At 39.0% G+C, this 16,686-nt stretch overlaps 2 protein-coding genes across 3 annotated transcripts; both read right to left on the reverse strand.

Moving 5' to 3' along the window:
• Positions 1 to 613: 613 nt before the first annotated feature.
• On the reverse strand, positions 614 to 7,725 carry KRT222 (keratin 222). The gene is made up of 6 exons (XM_009889106.1): positions 7,630 to 7,725; positions 4,582 to 4,710; positions 3,614 to 3,834; positions 2,479 to 2,555; positions 2,199 to 2,304; positions 614 to 827 (listed from the first exon to the last, which is right to left on the reverse strand). The coding sequence occupies exons 1-6, from the start codon at positions 7,723 to 7,725 to the stop codon at positions 614 to 616; spliced, it is 843 nt and encodes a 280-aa protein (XP_009887408.1).
• A 4,108-nt stretch (positions 7,726 to 11,833) lies between these two features.
• On the reverse strand, positions 11,834 to 15,381 carry LOC104290057 (keratin, type I cytoskeletal 12-like). Of its 2 annotated transcripts, XM_009889105.1 has the most exons (9): positions 15,054 to 15,381; positions 14,725 to 14,972; positions 14,046 to 14,128; positions 13,670 to 13,826; positions 13,283 to 13,444; positions 13,059 to 13,184; positions 12,471 to 12,682; positions 12,141 to 12,223; positions 11,834 to 11,931 (listed from the first exon to the last, which is right to left on the reverse strand). In XM_009889105.1, the coding sequence occupies exons 1-9, from the start codon at positions 15,379 to 15,381 to the stop codon at positions 11,834 to 11,836; spliced, it is 1,497 nt and encodes a 498-aa protein (XP_009887407.1). The 2 variants fall into 2 exon arrangements, with proteins under 2 accessions (XP_009887407.1, XP_009887406.1); XM_009889104.1 differs by having other exon boundaries at positions 14,725 to 15,381.
• Positions 15,382 to 16,686: the final 1,305 nt, after the last annotated feature.

Consider the following 16,686-nt stretch of genomic DNA (forward strand, 5'->3'; position numbering starts at 1 on the left):
TGTATGATTATGTAAGGGAAAGACATTTTTGCTCAGTTGTTGCCTAAAAAAAAAAAATTTAAAAATACCAGCCACTTTAAAAAGAAAATTCTTTTTTAATAGTTTGTGTTTTATGAGCATCTTTGTGTGTAAGTTTTGCTGTTAGAAAGTGTTATTTTAAAATATATTTCAAGAAGTATGACAGTTGTGATATAAATTATTACAAGGTTTCATTAGTCATTATGTGTATGCAACATTGAATAATTAAGAGAATGAAATATGCAGTTCTCATTTCCAGAAAGAGAAAACAAGTTCTCTTCTACAAAGGCGAATATGTCAAAGTATAAAGTTATAGTTTAATTTTTTTAATATTTGGTGAAATTCTACAAAACAATAACAATAATGAGAAAATTAAAGGGCTGCACCCAGAGTATAAAACTAGTAGAAGTTAGCTTGCTTGGAATCTTAACTCTCTTGCTCTTCTCCCTTTTAAAAGACTTGTGTGTTTTTATTGTATTAATCAAAGTACTTAGTAAGATTTTGTGGTTGTAGTGAGATAGCAGGCCGTGTAAGTCCATCTACAGTTTATTTTGAGATCCTGTTAGAGATGAACTTTGGGTTAATTTGCTGTAGGTTAAGGTTTGATAGAAGGAATACTGCAAGATCTCCTCATTACCAGCCTGACTTCAATGTCGGGAAGAGTTTTCTTTTTAGTGTGTAAACATACTTCATCCGTTGCTGCTAGGTGGAGATCAAAGCGCAATGAAACGGATTTTTTCCTTAAGCGAGGGTTGTCCTTAAAGAAAGAACCTTCCCATTCTTTAATGACTTCATCCACTTTTTCTGTCCTGAAACAATAAAGCAAATGTATTTATGATCCTTCAGGCAATATGGAATATCTATTTCCAGGACTGCTTTTAAAATGTAGAGAGAAATTGCATAATAAAGTGTCAAGCTACTTTAGATGGGTACTGAGATACTAGAATTTTCTTTTTTTTTTTTTTCCCCACAGGTTCATTCTCCAAAAAGCTAAATAAAGGGTGAGGGTTCATTATATTCTTGGTTTTGTACTTTTAAGTAGACATGGATACAAAACCACTGCTCCAAACACAGCAGGCAGTTTGTTTCCAAGGAGAAAGCTTGGAATTCAAGCTCAAAAACTTTGCAAGAAACCTCTGTACTATAGTGGGCAGGACTGAATTCCTGCATCTGAAAACCTTCAAAATAGGGAGGAGAAAAATCTAGTTCAGATCCAAACCTCAGAATGTAGAGCTACAGTAAAGTAAAAAAAGAAAAAAAAAAGCAGAAATAAAATACAGATAATTGAAAACCCAGCTAATTCAATAATATTTAGGCACCCAAACCCTATTGATTTAATTCTCTAAGATCCAGATCTAAACATGTAACTCTGGGAGCCTCACTCAGGTGGAGTAAACTTTACCCAGCCGAGGAGCCATGGGCAGGTCTGACTGACGGCGTAAGATGGACAAAGCTTGTGTGTGAAAATAAGCTTCAAGTACGGAATGTGTATGGTGGACCATGTGATGGCATTAATTTTTAATCCTAATTTCTACATGTTTTCCACAGCTGATTACAGTTAAGTGTTGGTGACATGGTACACTGTGATTTGTTTTAAATGTAATGTGAAATGCTAGTCTACAAAAGAACCTGAAGAGCAGCAGGGGGAAAAAAAAGAATGAGGCAATCCAATACTATTAAAGTAATTTAAGGTGAATAACACATGAACAGACTTTCACATGCCCACTTAGAAGCCAGGCTCTCTGTTCCCTGTGTAGTAATTGGTGAAATGTAGGAGTTTCCAAATAGCAAGTTAGAGCAGCCAAGCCTGAATTTATGTACATAAATACGCCCCAGAGGGACTTTGCAAGCATGGTATGGGCTCTTTTGCTTTCAGTCTTAACCAAATGAATTATTAATAGTTTCATTCTTGACAGGAATAGAAATTACAATTCAGAAGCATCATCTTGATATTGTTAGCTTATGAAGTAAATGCTAATAAGAAGAACTTAAAAAATTAATTTAGTGTTAAAACACACCATTCAATATAACTTGAAGAACTATCATTGTTATTCTGGAGCTTCTTGGCTCTATGGGAGTGACATAACAGATACTAAATAAAGGAAGACTCAGAGCTACTGAAACATAATGCCCAACATTTACTTTCAATTGCTATTTTGTTAAATTCATGTTTATCTTACTGTACAGTGCCATGAGCTTCAGCGCTTTCCTTCATAATATTTCCATCTAGGATTGCTTGTTTTGTGATCAGTTCCACCTTCTCAGTTTCACGCTTCTTTGCACCATCTGTAGAAGAAAATGCAGCTAGTGGAAGAGTGAGGTCAGGACACAGGACCTAGAGCTATTTTTCCTCCTCCTGTATAGCAAGAAGATCCTTTTGTAATATCCAGTCATTTGTCAGTAGTTAGGAACCTCCTTGAGGGCCATAATCCCCTAAGGGGAAGGTGTCCAAAAGCTCACCTGAAGGCAGCGTAAAGGCAATCTTGCTAGTGGTGGGCTTTTTGTCATCCTCCTGGTCAGGTACAGTGCAACGAAACCTGCAAAAAAAAATATTACAGTCATCTAATAATATTGAATTACTTCAATCAAAACCTTTTCTTATAAGCACCTATCAAAAATTTAAAATATGAGAACCCTGAGAAGTTCTGTTTGATTGTAGTAACTTTTTGTTAGGATTTCTCATTCTGAGTATAGAACCGAAGAAAGTTACTGAAAATGTCTGTGCAACTTTGGACAGTTTTTAGTCAGTTTGTTGTGTGCCAGCAAGAGTTATTTAATTTCATTAATACTAAAGTGTGTGTATCTTCACAGAGTTAAAAGCATTAAATCTGAAACTGACTCCACTGTCTGGAGTCGTCTTATGCGAAAGTGTGAGGTTCCTGGACCGAAATCCTCCATTTTCTGTAGAAAGGACTGAGGGAGGCAACGTTCCAATGAAAGATTTCAGAATTGGGTGCTGGTTTTGTTAAGATACCAGTGCTGAGTGCAAGACATGATATTTTGCCTTTTTCTTATCATTCTTGTTGCTTACGTTTGTGTAGCTGCCTCTCTCCTGTCTGCATTTCAAAATACTGGTGTTTGTGTACCAGGGAAGGGGCAGACATGAAGAGTTACAGCCAAGGCAAAATGTCCCTGGAAGGCATGTTCTTAAATAGCATCCTAATGTGTAGACCCTCCCAAACGTGTGCCTTAACACACTCGGAGCAATATGGAGTCCTGTGAGCCCCACGTGCAAACGGCCATCTGCCACGGGATGTGACCTCCCCTCCCAGAACTTCACGCCTGTGGACTTGCTTCAGCAGTGGTCTGAGACACACCAAGCCCGCGCCAGGCAGCTGGTGGCGAACAAAGTCTGCATCAACGTGCAGTGCCTGGAGTGAGGATGCAGTAAGCGTGCTATTGTCTGCAATGTATCATGGAGATACTCCGAGTTCCAGAAAGTGCAGAATCAGCGAAGTTAAAATGAAACCATTTCTAAGGATTTTATACTGTAATTTTTTAATGTTTGGTTCACGTATTTACAATTCTGATGATTATTTCAATCAGAGTTCTGCAATGGAAGATAAATTTGAGTACTCTTTCTCTAAACAAGTACCTGTTCTCTTCTTGCTCGAGTAGACTGCGATATGTTGCGATCTCCTCCTCCAGTTTCATCCTCGTGTTCAGGAGAATCTCATGCTCTTGAAGCTGTTTCTCGATACCTCTTCTCACATCCAGTAGCTCTTTCTCTAAGCATTCAATCTCAGCTTCTAAATTCTGTAGTTGCATGTGGTACTGCTGCTCGGTGGCACGCAATGAACGTTCCAAACCCTTTTCCTGTTTGGAAAGTATATGTGTAAAGATGTTACACATACTTTTCATTAACAATTGGTGTATTTTTACATCATTTCTTTTAAGAATATTCTTTAGGAGCAGCAGTAAAGCTTCCAAGAGAATACTTTTGCTGAGAAATTTTCCAGCAAAATCTGTAATAATTTAAGATAGGATAAAAATATGTAGCCTTCAGTTATACCAGCAATCCACTACCATTGAGCTTACAGATCTCTGATCTTACCTGTATGGTTAACGTGATCTCCACCTCAGTATTGTATGGAAACTGAGTAGTCTGTGTGCTCTTGTAGCTTATCTGTATTACTGAATTCAGTTAATTGCTGACATATTTTATCATGAATTAATTGATAAATTTGGTCCATGCATTCAAAAAAAGTTATAAACCTGATGTGGATTGGTTAGGGAGAATACCTGGGAACTTGATGAGGGAGTATCATGCACATTTATGTTTGGCAGGTGTGAAAACATGAAAACACATGTATATTGAATGGCAGATCCTGAATCGAAACACACAGTACTCTAAACTGTGAGCAAATGACGGGGTTATTGCTTGTTGGTTAGTGCTGTGGGACGAATTGAAAATCTACCACAAAGCTATGCATTTCTGTGGGTGTTGTGCTTCAGCTGTATAGCGGGTGTGATTCTTACATAAACTGAATTGTGGAATAGTTTACATCAAGAAAAAGATTTATTTTTTCCAGGACATCTTGAGTTTCAATTTATGATGCTTACCACAGCGTGGAGAGATTCAATTTCAATCTGCATGTGGTGCCACTGCCGTCTTGCTTCACAGAGTTCTGCTCTGGCTGCCTTTAATGCTTCAGCATCTTTGTCCATTCTTTTAATCGTAGCTGCTTCTAGCTACAGGGGATATAAAAAAAAAAACAAAAAAAATTCAAAAAAAGAAAACAAAACTGATACATAAAACTCCCTAGTTGGAACTTTTTGAGAGTCATACAAATTTGTTAAAGTTAACAGTGATGAGTTAATATTTTATGTACCGTGTAGACAGCAAGCCCTTACCCTGCTGTGTTTAATGGGAAGTGGTTCACCACATCTTAATCCCTAATGCGTTTGTTGTAAAGGAATTCCCATACAAATGAACCAGTTGTATTTAGATCTTGCTCACCTCTGGAGTAAATGGGCTTAACTTCATGGAAATTAGAGGAATTGCAGGTAGTTCAAGCTTCCAGGTTTGAATAAGATTCTTTGCTTATAGAATCATAGAATGGTTTAGGTTGGAAGGGACCTTGAAGATGATCTAATCCCACCCCGCCTGCCCTGGGCAGGGACACCTCCCGCCAGCCCAGGTTGCTCCAAGCCCCGTCCGACCTGGCCTTGAACACCTCCAGGGATGGGGCAGCCACAGCTTCTCGGGGCAACCTGTGGCAGGGGCTCACCATGCTCAGAGTGAAAAATTTCTTCCTAATGTTTAATCTAAATCTCCCCTCTTCCAGTTTGAAGCCATTCCCTCTGGTCCTATCACTCCATGCCCTTGTAAAAAGCCCTTTCCCAACTCTCCTGTAGGCCCCCTTTAGGGACTGGAAGGGGCTATAAGGTCTCTGCAGAGCCTTCTCTTCTCCAGGCTGAACAACCCCAACTCTCTCAGCCTCTCCTCATAGGAGATGTGCTCCAGCCCTCGGATCATCTTTGTGGCCTCATCTGGCCCTGCTCCAACAGGTCCACGTCTTAGTATGTTGGGGGCTACTGAGCTAGATGCAGTACTCCAGGTGGGTTCTCATCAGAGCAGAGGGGCAGAATCCCCCCCCTTGCCCTGCTGGCCACACTTCTGATGCAGCCCGGGGTGCAGCTGGCTTTCTGGGCTGCGATTGCACATTGCCGGCTCATGTTGAGCTTCTCATCCATCAGTACGCCCAGGTTGTTCTCCTCAGGACTGCTCTTGATCCATTCTCTGCCGAGCCTGGATTTGTGCTTGGGATTGCCCTTACCCAGATGCGGGACCTTGCACTTGGCCTTGTTGAACTTCATGAGGTTGGCATGGGCCCACCTTTCCAGCCTGTCCAGGTCCCTCGCCACACAGCTTGGTATCATGGGCAAACTTACTGAGGGTGCACTCGATCCCACTGCCCATGTCACCAACAAAGATGTTGAACAGCACTGGTCCCAATACCGACCCCTGAGGAACACCACTCGTAACTGGTCTCCACTTGGGCATCAAGCCGTTGACCACAACTCTTCGAGTGTGACCATCCAGCTAGTTCTTTATCCACCGAGTGGTCCATCTGTTGAATCCATGTCTCTCCAATTTAGAGACCAGACTATTGCGTGGGACAGTGTCAAATGCTTTGCAGAAGTCCAGGTAGATGACATCAGTTGCTCTTCCCTTGTCCACTACCACTGTAACCCCTTCATAGAAGGCCATTAAATTGGTCAGGCATGTATTTTTGATTTCTAAGAACAACTTTTTGGAGAGTGGTTGCATGAATGTATCACAATTGACAATTATTGTTACTATATTTTTGCCTGTTCGAGTCACTGACTACATTTCAGATGGTCATTTGAGAGCAAATACCTCCACTCATTTAAATATGAATTGCATCTTTATCCAAATCTACAACTTTTCTTTGTCCTCTAAGGATGGGTTATTTAAGATTTACCTATCACAGGAAGGAAAAAAATGGCATGTTCTCTGAGTATATGCTGTCACCCATGTTAAATGTGACAACCCAGAAGTGCCTATTCTAAGCTTAATCCTGATCTAAAATATTATTTGAGATACTTGGACACCCTTAAGGCTGATGCTTATTCTTAGAAAAAACATCGAGTTCCTTTTTTTTTTGCCTGTAACATACTGACCTATTGTAATGTTACCGTGCCATCGTTTTGATGAAAAATCTAGATTTGGCTAATCCACGAGTGAAGACTCAGTATTCTTTGCTTATCCTTTTTTTCCTGGATACTGCAGGATTGATGTGACAGGAGTATATCAGTACACATCGGCTGCTTTGTGCCAAACACAAATATAAACTCGGCTTAACTCTTGGGTTTAGAGCTGCTGTGTGTCACTGGATTCCCGTGCACATGAGCTGGGTTACAGCAGCAGTCTGGCCTGTGGTTAAAAAAACCCTCCAGAATTTCTGCAATACTGAAGAAGTACAACAGGGTGATAGAATTCCTAATTTTCACCCTGAATGTCTTGACATTTGAAGGCTGAAAATTGTTTTGCCATTTTATTTCAAAGTTCAATTGGGTTTTAGAGATGTTTTGTATGTAAATCTATAATAGTAGCATTGTGGTTGATAACATTCAATCAATCTGTATGAAAGAACAAATTATATTTGCTGAAGAGTATGACACAGTTTTTACTGTGAACAACATAAAATAGTCCTGAAAAGGTACAATTTTCTTTAGTATAGGTGCTAAAAATTATAAAGCTTTCTGTATATAAATGGATTCTTTACATAGCCTTTGATTTTCAAGATTCTCTTTTCCTCTGGGATAACTAAATGGTGCTAGAGGTTACCACGTTACAGCATATGTCATCATTTTTTTAAATCACAACAATATCACTGTTGCTGGTACAGAAAAACATCCGGATGAATTACACGGCATTCTTTTAGTGTGAATTTCATACCCTCAAGAAAATCTATTTTCGTATCTTCTAGTTCACATCTCACTGCAGTAAAAGCAAAATCCCTTCCCCAAGAATACGCTGCATTGAAAAGGAAATACTGTACCTCATAGAGGCTGAGGGAGGAATTGTATAGAGAGGGCTTGTCTCCTTACTCGGGAAGGTGTATGTCTGTATGAAGTCATTACCTGGGTCCTTGCTGAGATGACGGTCTTTATCTGATTTCTGGTGATGAGCGTTTCATACTTTGCCCTGATCTCATTGAGGAGCTGGGACAGTTCCATTCTCCTCCCATCCTCCACCTTGGCCCGCCGCGCCGTATTGATAGGATGAGCGGGCTGGTGCAGTGCGAGCGGCGAGAGCAGCCCGAGCCGACCTGCCGCCCGGCTTTAAAGCTGCAGAGCTGCATTTCCGAGGAAGCACTGGAAGGTCAGAGGCTTCCAATCTTCTCGAAGAGCGCGTTTCGTGAAGCAAGGATCTGTCGCTGTTGCAGCGATTAAAATAATGATAGCCGAATTAGGTGCTGAAATGAATATATGCAATGTCTTCACGTTTCTGTTACACTATAATGCATTTTTTGTAACCTCAAAAATTGTGAGGTTAAGAGATGCAAAGGACAAAATGACAGGTGCACAGCATGAGAGTGCAATGGCCGAGGGGAAGGGAGGGGAAGACCTTCCCGGCAGTGCACCTGTACTGGTGGCAGTGCTGCCGGAATGCGCCTGCACCGGACACTGTGCAGCACTGGAGCCGGTTGTTTAGGGATGGTGCAGGATTTCCTTGAAGGTTTTCAGGACTCAGCAAGGCAAAGTCTCAGGTGTCTGACCTGACCTGGTGTTGATGACTGTCCCACTTTGAAAACGAGCTGGGCTCCTGGACATTCTCGCACCCAACATGTGGGTGTTTCTCTGAGCAGTGACACAAAAAGAGGGAGAGGAACCAGCCCTATGAGGGGTAAATAATGCTTGTGCACCTTGTGGCGAGGGGGTCAGCTTCCCTTCAGCGGAGTACAAAGTTCTGGCAAATTAATACTTCAAATATAGCTAAGTGCTGTCAGAAAAAGAGTCTGGTTTGTCTCTGAAGGGGTTTGCAGTACCTCTGCCATGTGTCAGTGTTCCGTTCACAGGCTATCAGATATGTAAGATTCTTACAACTTTACTGACTCCTACCAGGGAGGTAGAAGTCTGTGCTATAGGCTGTGCTATGTTTTTTGCTAATAATTCTTCATTTCCTGGCTCACTGTAGCTACTGTATGATCCCAATGATCTTGTCTGCTAAGAACAGCTCTTACCTATTTTTCAAAGTTTTCTCAGTAATGGGCAATACCAGGTATTTAGTAAAAAAAACAGTAAAAAATAAACATTCACTAAGTAGAATGCATTTTTAGGCTCGAAATAAGAATATACATCAGTAAAAGGAGAGAAAAAAAAAGGCTGTAAGCTTTTACAAGACACTCATCTTTTTAGAAGTCAAAGTATTACACCACTTAAAAGTCTCCTTGTGTGCATAAGGCTTCCTTGTTCTTGGCGCTGTCCGCTGGCGTGCATGAAAGGATCCTGTGTTCTGAGTTTATTTTTCTTAGCTGGCTGTTTTTTAGCTGACCTGGACTGAGATGAGAATGTTTTGTTGTCCACTATCTTTTCTACAAGTGTCTTAATTATTCTAGTTTTATGTAGTTTTAAAACCAAAATATTCAATGTTTTTCATTGATGGTGTGGGAAGAGTCACATAATGAAAACATTAGGAATCCATCAAACAAGCATAAGGTGACTCACCTTAGGACAGTGTAAGCATTAATAGGAAGAGCCGATATATTTTAGCAAATAAGAACTTGAAATGTAATTTAAAATCTTCCTTTTTTCCTTGCATTGCAATACTGATTGTTTACAGTTTGCTTTCGGTTTTCTGGGACTCAGAATGTTCTCTGTTGACATCAGGCAGAGTCAAGGCTGTCTAGTGTCCAGAAATGAATCCTGAAATGTGTAAGTTTGAAATACAATAGAGAGGTCTGCAGGGATTTTGGATTTAGTCCCACAAACCAAACTTTATACATCAACAAGCATCTATGGCTTAATCTTCATATTACCAGGAGCTAAACATTTGCCAGTTGATACAATTTTAAAAAGCTTTTAAAAAACAAAATTTGCACTGATGCTTTCTTTTCCCACCTTTTTTCAGGTGTAAATGGAACATCTGGCTACAAGGTCCCTGAAGGCTAAAGGTAGGCAGGTGTAAGCAATTGTATCTTTACTAGGATTTATGTAATTTTGAATTCTAGCTGCTTTCAATGTTCGTATTTTATTACAGACGTTAGATTTTAGTTAACTTTACAGTTCAGATACTGTGCGTCAATTATTTAGAGTCTGTGATACAGTATACTAACGTAGAGTGAGTGCAACCTGCTCTGGTTTACCGTTGGTGCTTTCTTGCAAGACAGTAGCTAGCATGGTTTCTAGATTTTGCATACATCAAAACTGCACCCTACACAAATCTCAGTCATCTTTTAGATCATAATGTTAAATTCAGGATTAATGTGTGTAGGTAAATTACATAATTATTCAGTGGAAATTTTCATTGAATGGTGTAGGGAATAATGATTTCACAGCAGTCACAGTTGCAGTCCTTGAGGTATGTACATTATTTCATATTTCTTTGTATATAATTATTCTGAAAGTGTATGTGCCTTTGGAAGGAGAAGACAAAGGAGATGGTTTTCTCTTCAAAATGGAGATGCTGTCAATAATGGGGAAGATAATATGGTGTCAGGTTTTTCACATATGAGAAAAAAATTATGGATAAGGAAGAAGGATGATGAATGCTCTCCTGTCTTAGGAAGAGAAAAAATTTCCTTCAGTCTATAATCTTAACCTTTAGAATGGTAGTCTTGATAGTCATACCCAGCTACATAAACAACCTCAATTTGTCTGTTTCTGATATCATTATTTTAATTAATATTGTAATTATTTTAATTAAAAAATGTAGTCTGCAACGGTAAAAAATACTGGAATACATTGTACGTAGTAAGATTCTTTTCATTTATTTATCATTACGGCTTTTAAAGGGGGGAAAAAAGAGACACTTGTGTTCCATGCTTTTAGAAAAGAAATTGCTTCCTTAAACTGTTGAAGACGGTGCCTTTACTCAAGAGGTTTTCAAGTTCTTCCATCTTTGTACTGGCATATATAGAAGATTCTTCTATTTCTTTGCGACATTTATCACAGTGCTTTTTCTTTAACTGACTGGATTTTAGATGCTGCAATTCTACCAAGCTGATTTAGTTCTTTGATTATTGTTTTTATTGGTTCCAAGCAGGAAGGAGAAAAAATGTTAGTAGTGGGTTTTCCAAAGGGCAGAATGGAAGCACAGTACGAAATCTATGCTCCCATTAAACTTTTGTTTTGGGTCAGGTGTTCAAGGGATGTGATAGAATGTACAGAATGTTTGTGTTCTAGAGATCCAGTAATATACATGTAGGAGGTCACAATCCCTTCCTAGTCTTATCTGAGACTCACACAAAAATCGTCAACAGTTTGGCTCAAGAACAAAGACGTAGGTGTGAACGGTAAGGGGATTGTATTTTGGTTCATCATTCTGTTCTGGATGAGATTCCTCTAACTAGTTCATCCGAGTTGGTTGTCCGGAAGCCAAAGTCGGAATTCGCAAGCCCATCCCGTGCTCCCACCAGGTGGCACTGCGGGCCATGGCACACCGCTGCCATCCCTGCCCCGCTGTAGCTGCGGTCTCTGCAAGATATTGTGCTGTTTGCACGAATTTATCCCTTAAATTGATAGCTTTAAATTAAAAGTTACCAAGCATTCGTTTAATCCCACATTTAAACAGTTTTTTTAATATGTATGTGTTCTATCGTTGGATTAATTTCTTTAAATGAATGGGGAATACCATACCACACACATAGCGTATGGTAAAGCAAGACACCCAACAAAATGGGAAATATGGATCAGGAGCAGCAGTCCGAAATGAAGAATAAAGGGAAACTAATATCTTAAAGCTTGCCGAATCTTTTTTATTAATCAAGAATACTGGAAAATGAGGTTAGAATAGCAAAATTATTTTTAATTACTAAAAATTATAAAAAAGCATATCCAGTTAAATGCCTAATGTGTGCACCATTTTTCTAGCTATTGAACAAAAAATTGATGATATATTTAAAGAACACCATGAAAATAATACATGTAATACCAATAGGCTGAAGCAGAAAATATATTGCATGACTGCTAAGAATTAAAGTGCAGGATTTGTTTGGTGTAAAAGAAACTTAGTAAAAAGCCAATCTATTTTTATCACTTCTTACAAAAGAACAAAATGATTTATCCATTTTGGCTTTGAAAGAAACATGGAGTGAACGGATCCTTTGCAGTATCAGATCGCGCCTTATATCTTCTCTTCAACTTCCTTAACATGGGATGCAACAACTTTTCCATCTACCACTTCTTCTACAATTGTCTTGATCTTTCTAGTTTTGGTAGGATCTAAACATCATAAACAAACCAAAAAATATTAATAGTGTTAAAAATTATAAAACAGAGCAGCATGCGTACATGAACAGTTACATCTTTCCTTTCAAATTGGCTGCTTCTTGTGATGAACTCTAGGATGTAGTTAAACAGAATAGCATGTATTATTTTATTTCTAAGAATGACTTTAGAAACAAAATTTTATTGATTCAAGTTCTACCTACCCTGAGAAGAATCCAGTGATTGTGTCTGTGATTTGGACCCCGTCAAGGACGAGCTTTCAAATGTAACTCCCTGTCCTGCGCTCCTAAAAGGGAATCAGAGACATGCAATATTGCCGAACGTTTGTCAGGATCAGGAGAAATTTAATTAAATACTGAGCAGATGGTTCATCCTCCTCACGTAGAGCCTATCTGTAGTGTTTCAGGATCATGGTATGGGCCATATGGTCTTTTGGTGAATGTACCACTTGTTTTTACCTCTTTTTTTCTGGAAGGGCTATTGCTACAGAAAACAAAGGAGATACTTTATGTAAATTAGTTACTTACACAAACTCGCCATCCAGCAAGCGACGATAGGTTTCAATCTCCATTTCCAGACGAGTCTTGATGTCTAGAAGCTGTTGATACTCTGCATTCTGGCGCTCCATATCAGCCCTGACCTGAAACAGCTGAGACTCCAGATTCCCAATCTGAAGTTGCATTTGTGAAAGCTGAGCACAGTAACCTCCTTCCGTTTCTGCTAAAGTGTCTTCAAGGGATTTTTTCTGTGTAAGAAGGATATTAAATAATCTCTGATTGAGGAAAAAAAGATTTCTTTACAAAGACAAAACCAACTGCAATAGTTTAATGGGAGTAAGTATAGCCTCATTACTTAGAGGTTTTTATTTCTTTTCTTGAAATACCGGTTTGAAAACTGTCCTTTGATGCTTTGCGGAATGTGAACATAAAAGTTCATCTGCTTTATAACATCCTACTTGCAATCCAATTGTATATATTACTGCAATTTAGGAACAAAAGGAATGCAGGATTTAATAGGAAATAAAGTCAAATCTTAAATGCTATTGAACAGTATAAGATCTAACAACGTTTTTGAAGTTGGGAATTTTACTCTGACTAGTTAGCAGCTTCCTTAGAACATACCATGGCAAGCTGAGATTGTAGTTCAATTTCCAAGCTCTGGAGAGTCCGTTTTAAATCTGTGATCTCGCTCTTTCCTGACTGAAGCTGCTCAGTATTGGTGGAAATTTCCCTTTTCAGCTCCCCGCTCTGAAATGACAAGGAAGAATAGAATGTAATTTTACTGTTACAAATATTTAACTCCTTTTTACATGCATTTCGCTTAATTTTCTGTCTCTGGTTTTTACTTTTTCATTGAACCATGCTTCAGCCTCTTTACGATTTTGCTCAGCAATGACTTCATACTGTCCCCTCATGTCATTCAAAAGCTTGGTCAGGTCCGTTCCTGGAGCAGCATCCATTTCAACGCTGACTTCACCAACTGCACTGCTTTGGATACCCTGAAGCTCCTGCAGAGATTTAAAATGAATAAACGTTTCTGTTAATAAAAGGCAAAATGGTTCTACCAAAAACATATATAAAGAAATATGTGTGATATCAATTCTGTTTCAACAAGAAGCAAAGAAAACAAATAACGAAACTAAGGAACTCCCACTGGCATAAATAAGGGTATGACTTGATATTTCACAATTCCATCTGCCTTATTATGAAATCACAAAGAAAAAAAAAAGTACCTCTTCATGATTCTTCTTGAGATAAGCCAGTTCTTCATTCAGGCTTTCAATCTGCATCTCCATATCAGCTCTTGTCAATGTCAGCTCATCAAGAACTCTGCGCAGACCGTTGATGTCAGCTTCCACACTCTGGCGAAGAGCCACTTCATTCTCATATCTGTAAAGAAAGTAATTAAATATGATTTTTTATGTGGCTAATGAAGTCAAATGCAAGCTATTACTATCTACTTACATAGCTTTCACTATGAAATCTTAATACACAGAGTTATGATAATACTGTTTAATAATTATGTGAAGTGAAAGAGAGTTTTGAATACAAAATATTTTTTTCCTTAAAATATTAGTAAGAGTTTTTGTAATATTAAGATCTACTTACTTCAGTCTGAAATCATCAGCAGCCAGTCTGGCGTTATCGATCTGCAAAATGATTCTTGCATTGTCGATCGTTGCATTAATGATCTGGAATACAATGTTCAGAGAATGATCTTATGGCCAAATGCTATTTACATAACTTTAATCCTAAATGCAATTATAATATGAGATGTCATTTGTTAGACTTTTGTATAATTGAATAATGAAATTCTTGTATAATGATAATATAGAGGACAGGTTTTCAGCTTCTGCAAATCGGCACGCTTCACCTAATGGTAGAATACCAGTTTGCATTCTGTGACTAGATGGTTTATAATCTCTGACCTTGCCAAGTGCTCTGTCTATTTCAGGAATTGAATTCATGATATAAGAAATATGAAACTTATTAAAATTCAAACTTTGTAATCTGCAAGAGTTTATAGAACTGGATTCCATCACTGCCTTATCGTTTATTCTAATTAGACCAAGTCACACAACATTGCATATAGGGCTACAGAACTGCCATTAATATACAAGAAGAATTCAACACATGATACCAATGCAACGTGACAGAGGTTATTACAAGCATTGGTACTGTAGAATAAATTTGTTCTTGGTTTCTGAAAGGAATTTGTTATTTTTATCCAGAATATTATGAGATGAATCACAAATGTAAAGATATGTTAAGTACATTGCTTTGCTACCTTGTTTCGAAGATCTTCAATTATAGGATAGTATTTACTGTAGTCATTCCCAGATCCAGGGATACCAGTGCCAGGGCCGTTTTTCTCATACCACTCGCGGATTTTGCGCTCCAACTCAGTATTGGCATCTTCCAGAGATCGTACTTTGTCCAGATAGGCAGCCAGACGGTCATTGAGGTTCTGCATAGTTTCTTTTTTTGAGCCAGAAAGAAGGCCACCATCCCCAACACCAGCAGTGCCAAAACCACCTCCAAAACCAGATCCTGAGCCACTGCCAAAGCCACCTCCAAAACCAGATCCTGAGCCACTTCCAAAGCCACCTCCAAAACCAGTGCCTGGGCTGCTGCCAAAACCACTTCCTAAGCCTCCACCAAAGCCACCACCTAAGCTACTTCCATAGCTACCTCCTAACCCGCTACCAAAGCCTCCACCAAAGCCACTACTTAAACTGCTCCCAAAACCCCCACTGAAGCCAGAGCCCGCACCAAGCATAGAAGCAGTGCCAAAACCTCCGCCAGATCCACCACCAAACCCCAGTCCACTGCCACCAAAGCCTCCTCCACCGCTAGAACTAGACATTCTCAGAGATCCCCCGCCAAGCCCACTCCGAGAAGAGAGTTGCCGGGATCCACCACTTGTGCGCACGGAAAGGGCCATGGTGCTGGAGGCGCCCTGTTTTGTGAAGCACGCAACGCAGAGCAAGGCAGCGCAGGGGACAGTTGAAGCTTTATATAGGGAAGGCAGTTGGGTGTTTCAGTGGTAGTCCCCACCTCCTAGGAAGAGCTTTAATTCTTTTTCTCTCTCGTTTGGAGGAAAGTCAGTTTAGTATGTCCTGACCAAACTAAATGATATGTGCCAATCTAAATTGCCAATGGGAGTGGAAATCTGGTGCCCTCCAGGTATTTGCTGCATGAGGGCAAATGGGTGGAGTAGAGCTAAGACATCGTGATAATGTTTTGCCATGTGCAATGGAGCACAAAAAATTCTTTTCACATTTAAATCCTTCCTAAATAATTTTTTTGTCATTACATATTCATTTCTTCCTTGGTTTGGGGCTATTATTATACAAGTATGCTTAAGTCGGTGTAATGATCCCTTTCATATCATACTTCCCAGTGTGCACGTCAAAAATGTGTTTCCTTTCATAATACTTTTCTGGCGTGAACCTCTGCCAGATTAGTGCTCTCTGTATGTTTAATAAGAAGTAAGAAAAGTGAGCAGCAAAAGTGCATGAAGAGGCTTATGGACACTCAGTGATCTGCAGGTTGATCATTAATTTGAAAACATATATATAAAAAATATACTTGATTATACTGAATATAATTTGTAATTGTGTTTCCTGCCCTGAACCTTTCATCACTGAAATATATTTGTGTAATATGCATAGCCTATACCAACTGTTTATACTTTTGAGCTGAAAACTAACCATTTTTTCTTCTGAATAGTTTGCTATTATCTCAAAATAAGGAAAATGATTTCTGTATTTTTTGCGTTTCAGTATATAAATCTAAAGATCAAATATAGCTCTTCTAGGTTACAGGCTTAGTCATGGAAGCCCTTCAAAACCAGTATACTTTTTTTTTGAAGTCATTTCAGTAAACAGAAAATTGTTTTTTCTTTGTCCTGGCTTAATTATATCATTGGATTTGTCAACTGAAATGTATTAATTTTTAATTTATCTATATCCAGGAGCAGGGGTGCTTTTTTTGAGCAGAAATGTATTATGAGCAGTAGATCAAAGGTTTAAGTAAAGCGTTTATGTAGAAATGAATTGATAGCCTGGTATCAGTGACTCATCACTGTCAAAGCAAAGGATTATTTTCTCTGGCAGCTGTTTACGTACAGTAAATAGCACATTGGACAGGTGAGGTTTCAAAAGGAAGAGTTTTTTGTGTTTATGTTGTCAAGAGGAAAATGTGGACTCCTTGGACTGGAGGTGTGGGTGGGTCATGGGAGACGTGC

Source organism: Charadrius vociferus, unplaced genomic scaffold (genome assembly GCF_000708025.1).
Source record: "Charadrius vociferus isolate BGI_N301 unplaced genomic scaffold, ASM70802v2 scaffold1677, whole genome shotgun sequence".
Classification (NCBI taxonomy): Eukaryota; Metazoa; Chordata; class Aves; order Charadriiformes; family Charadriidae; genus Charadrius; species Charadrius vociferus.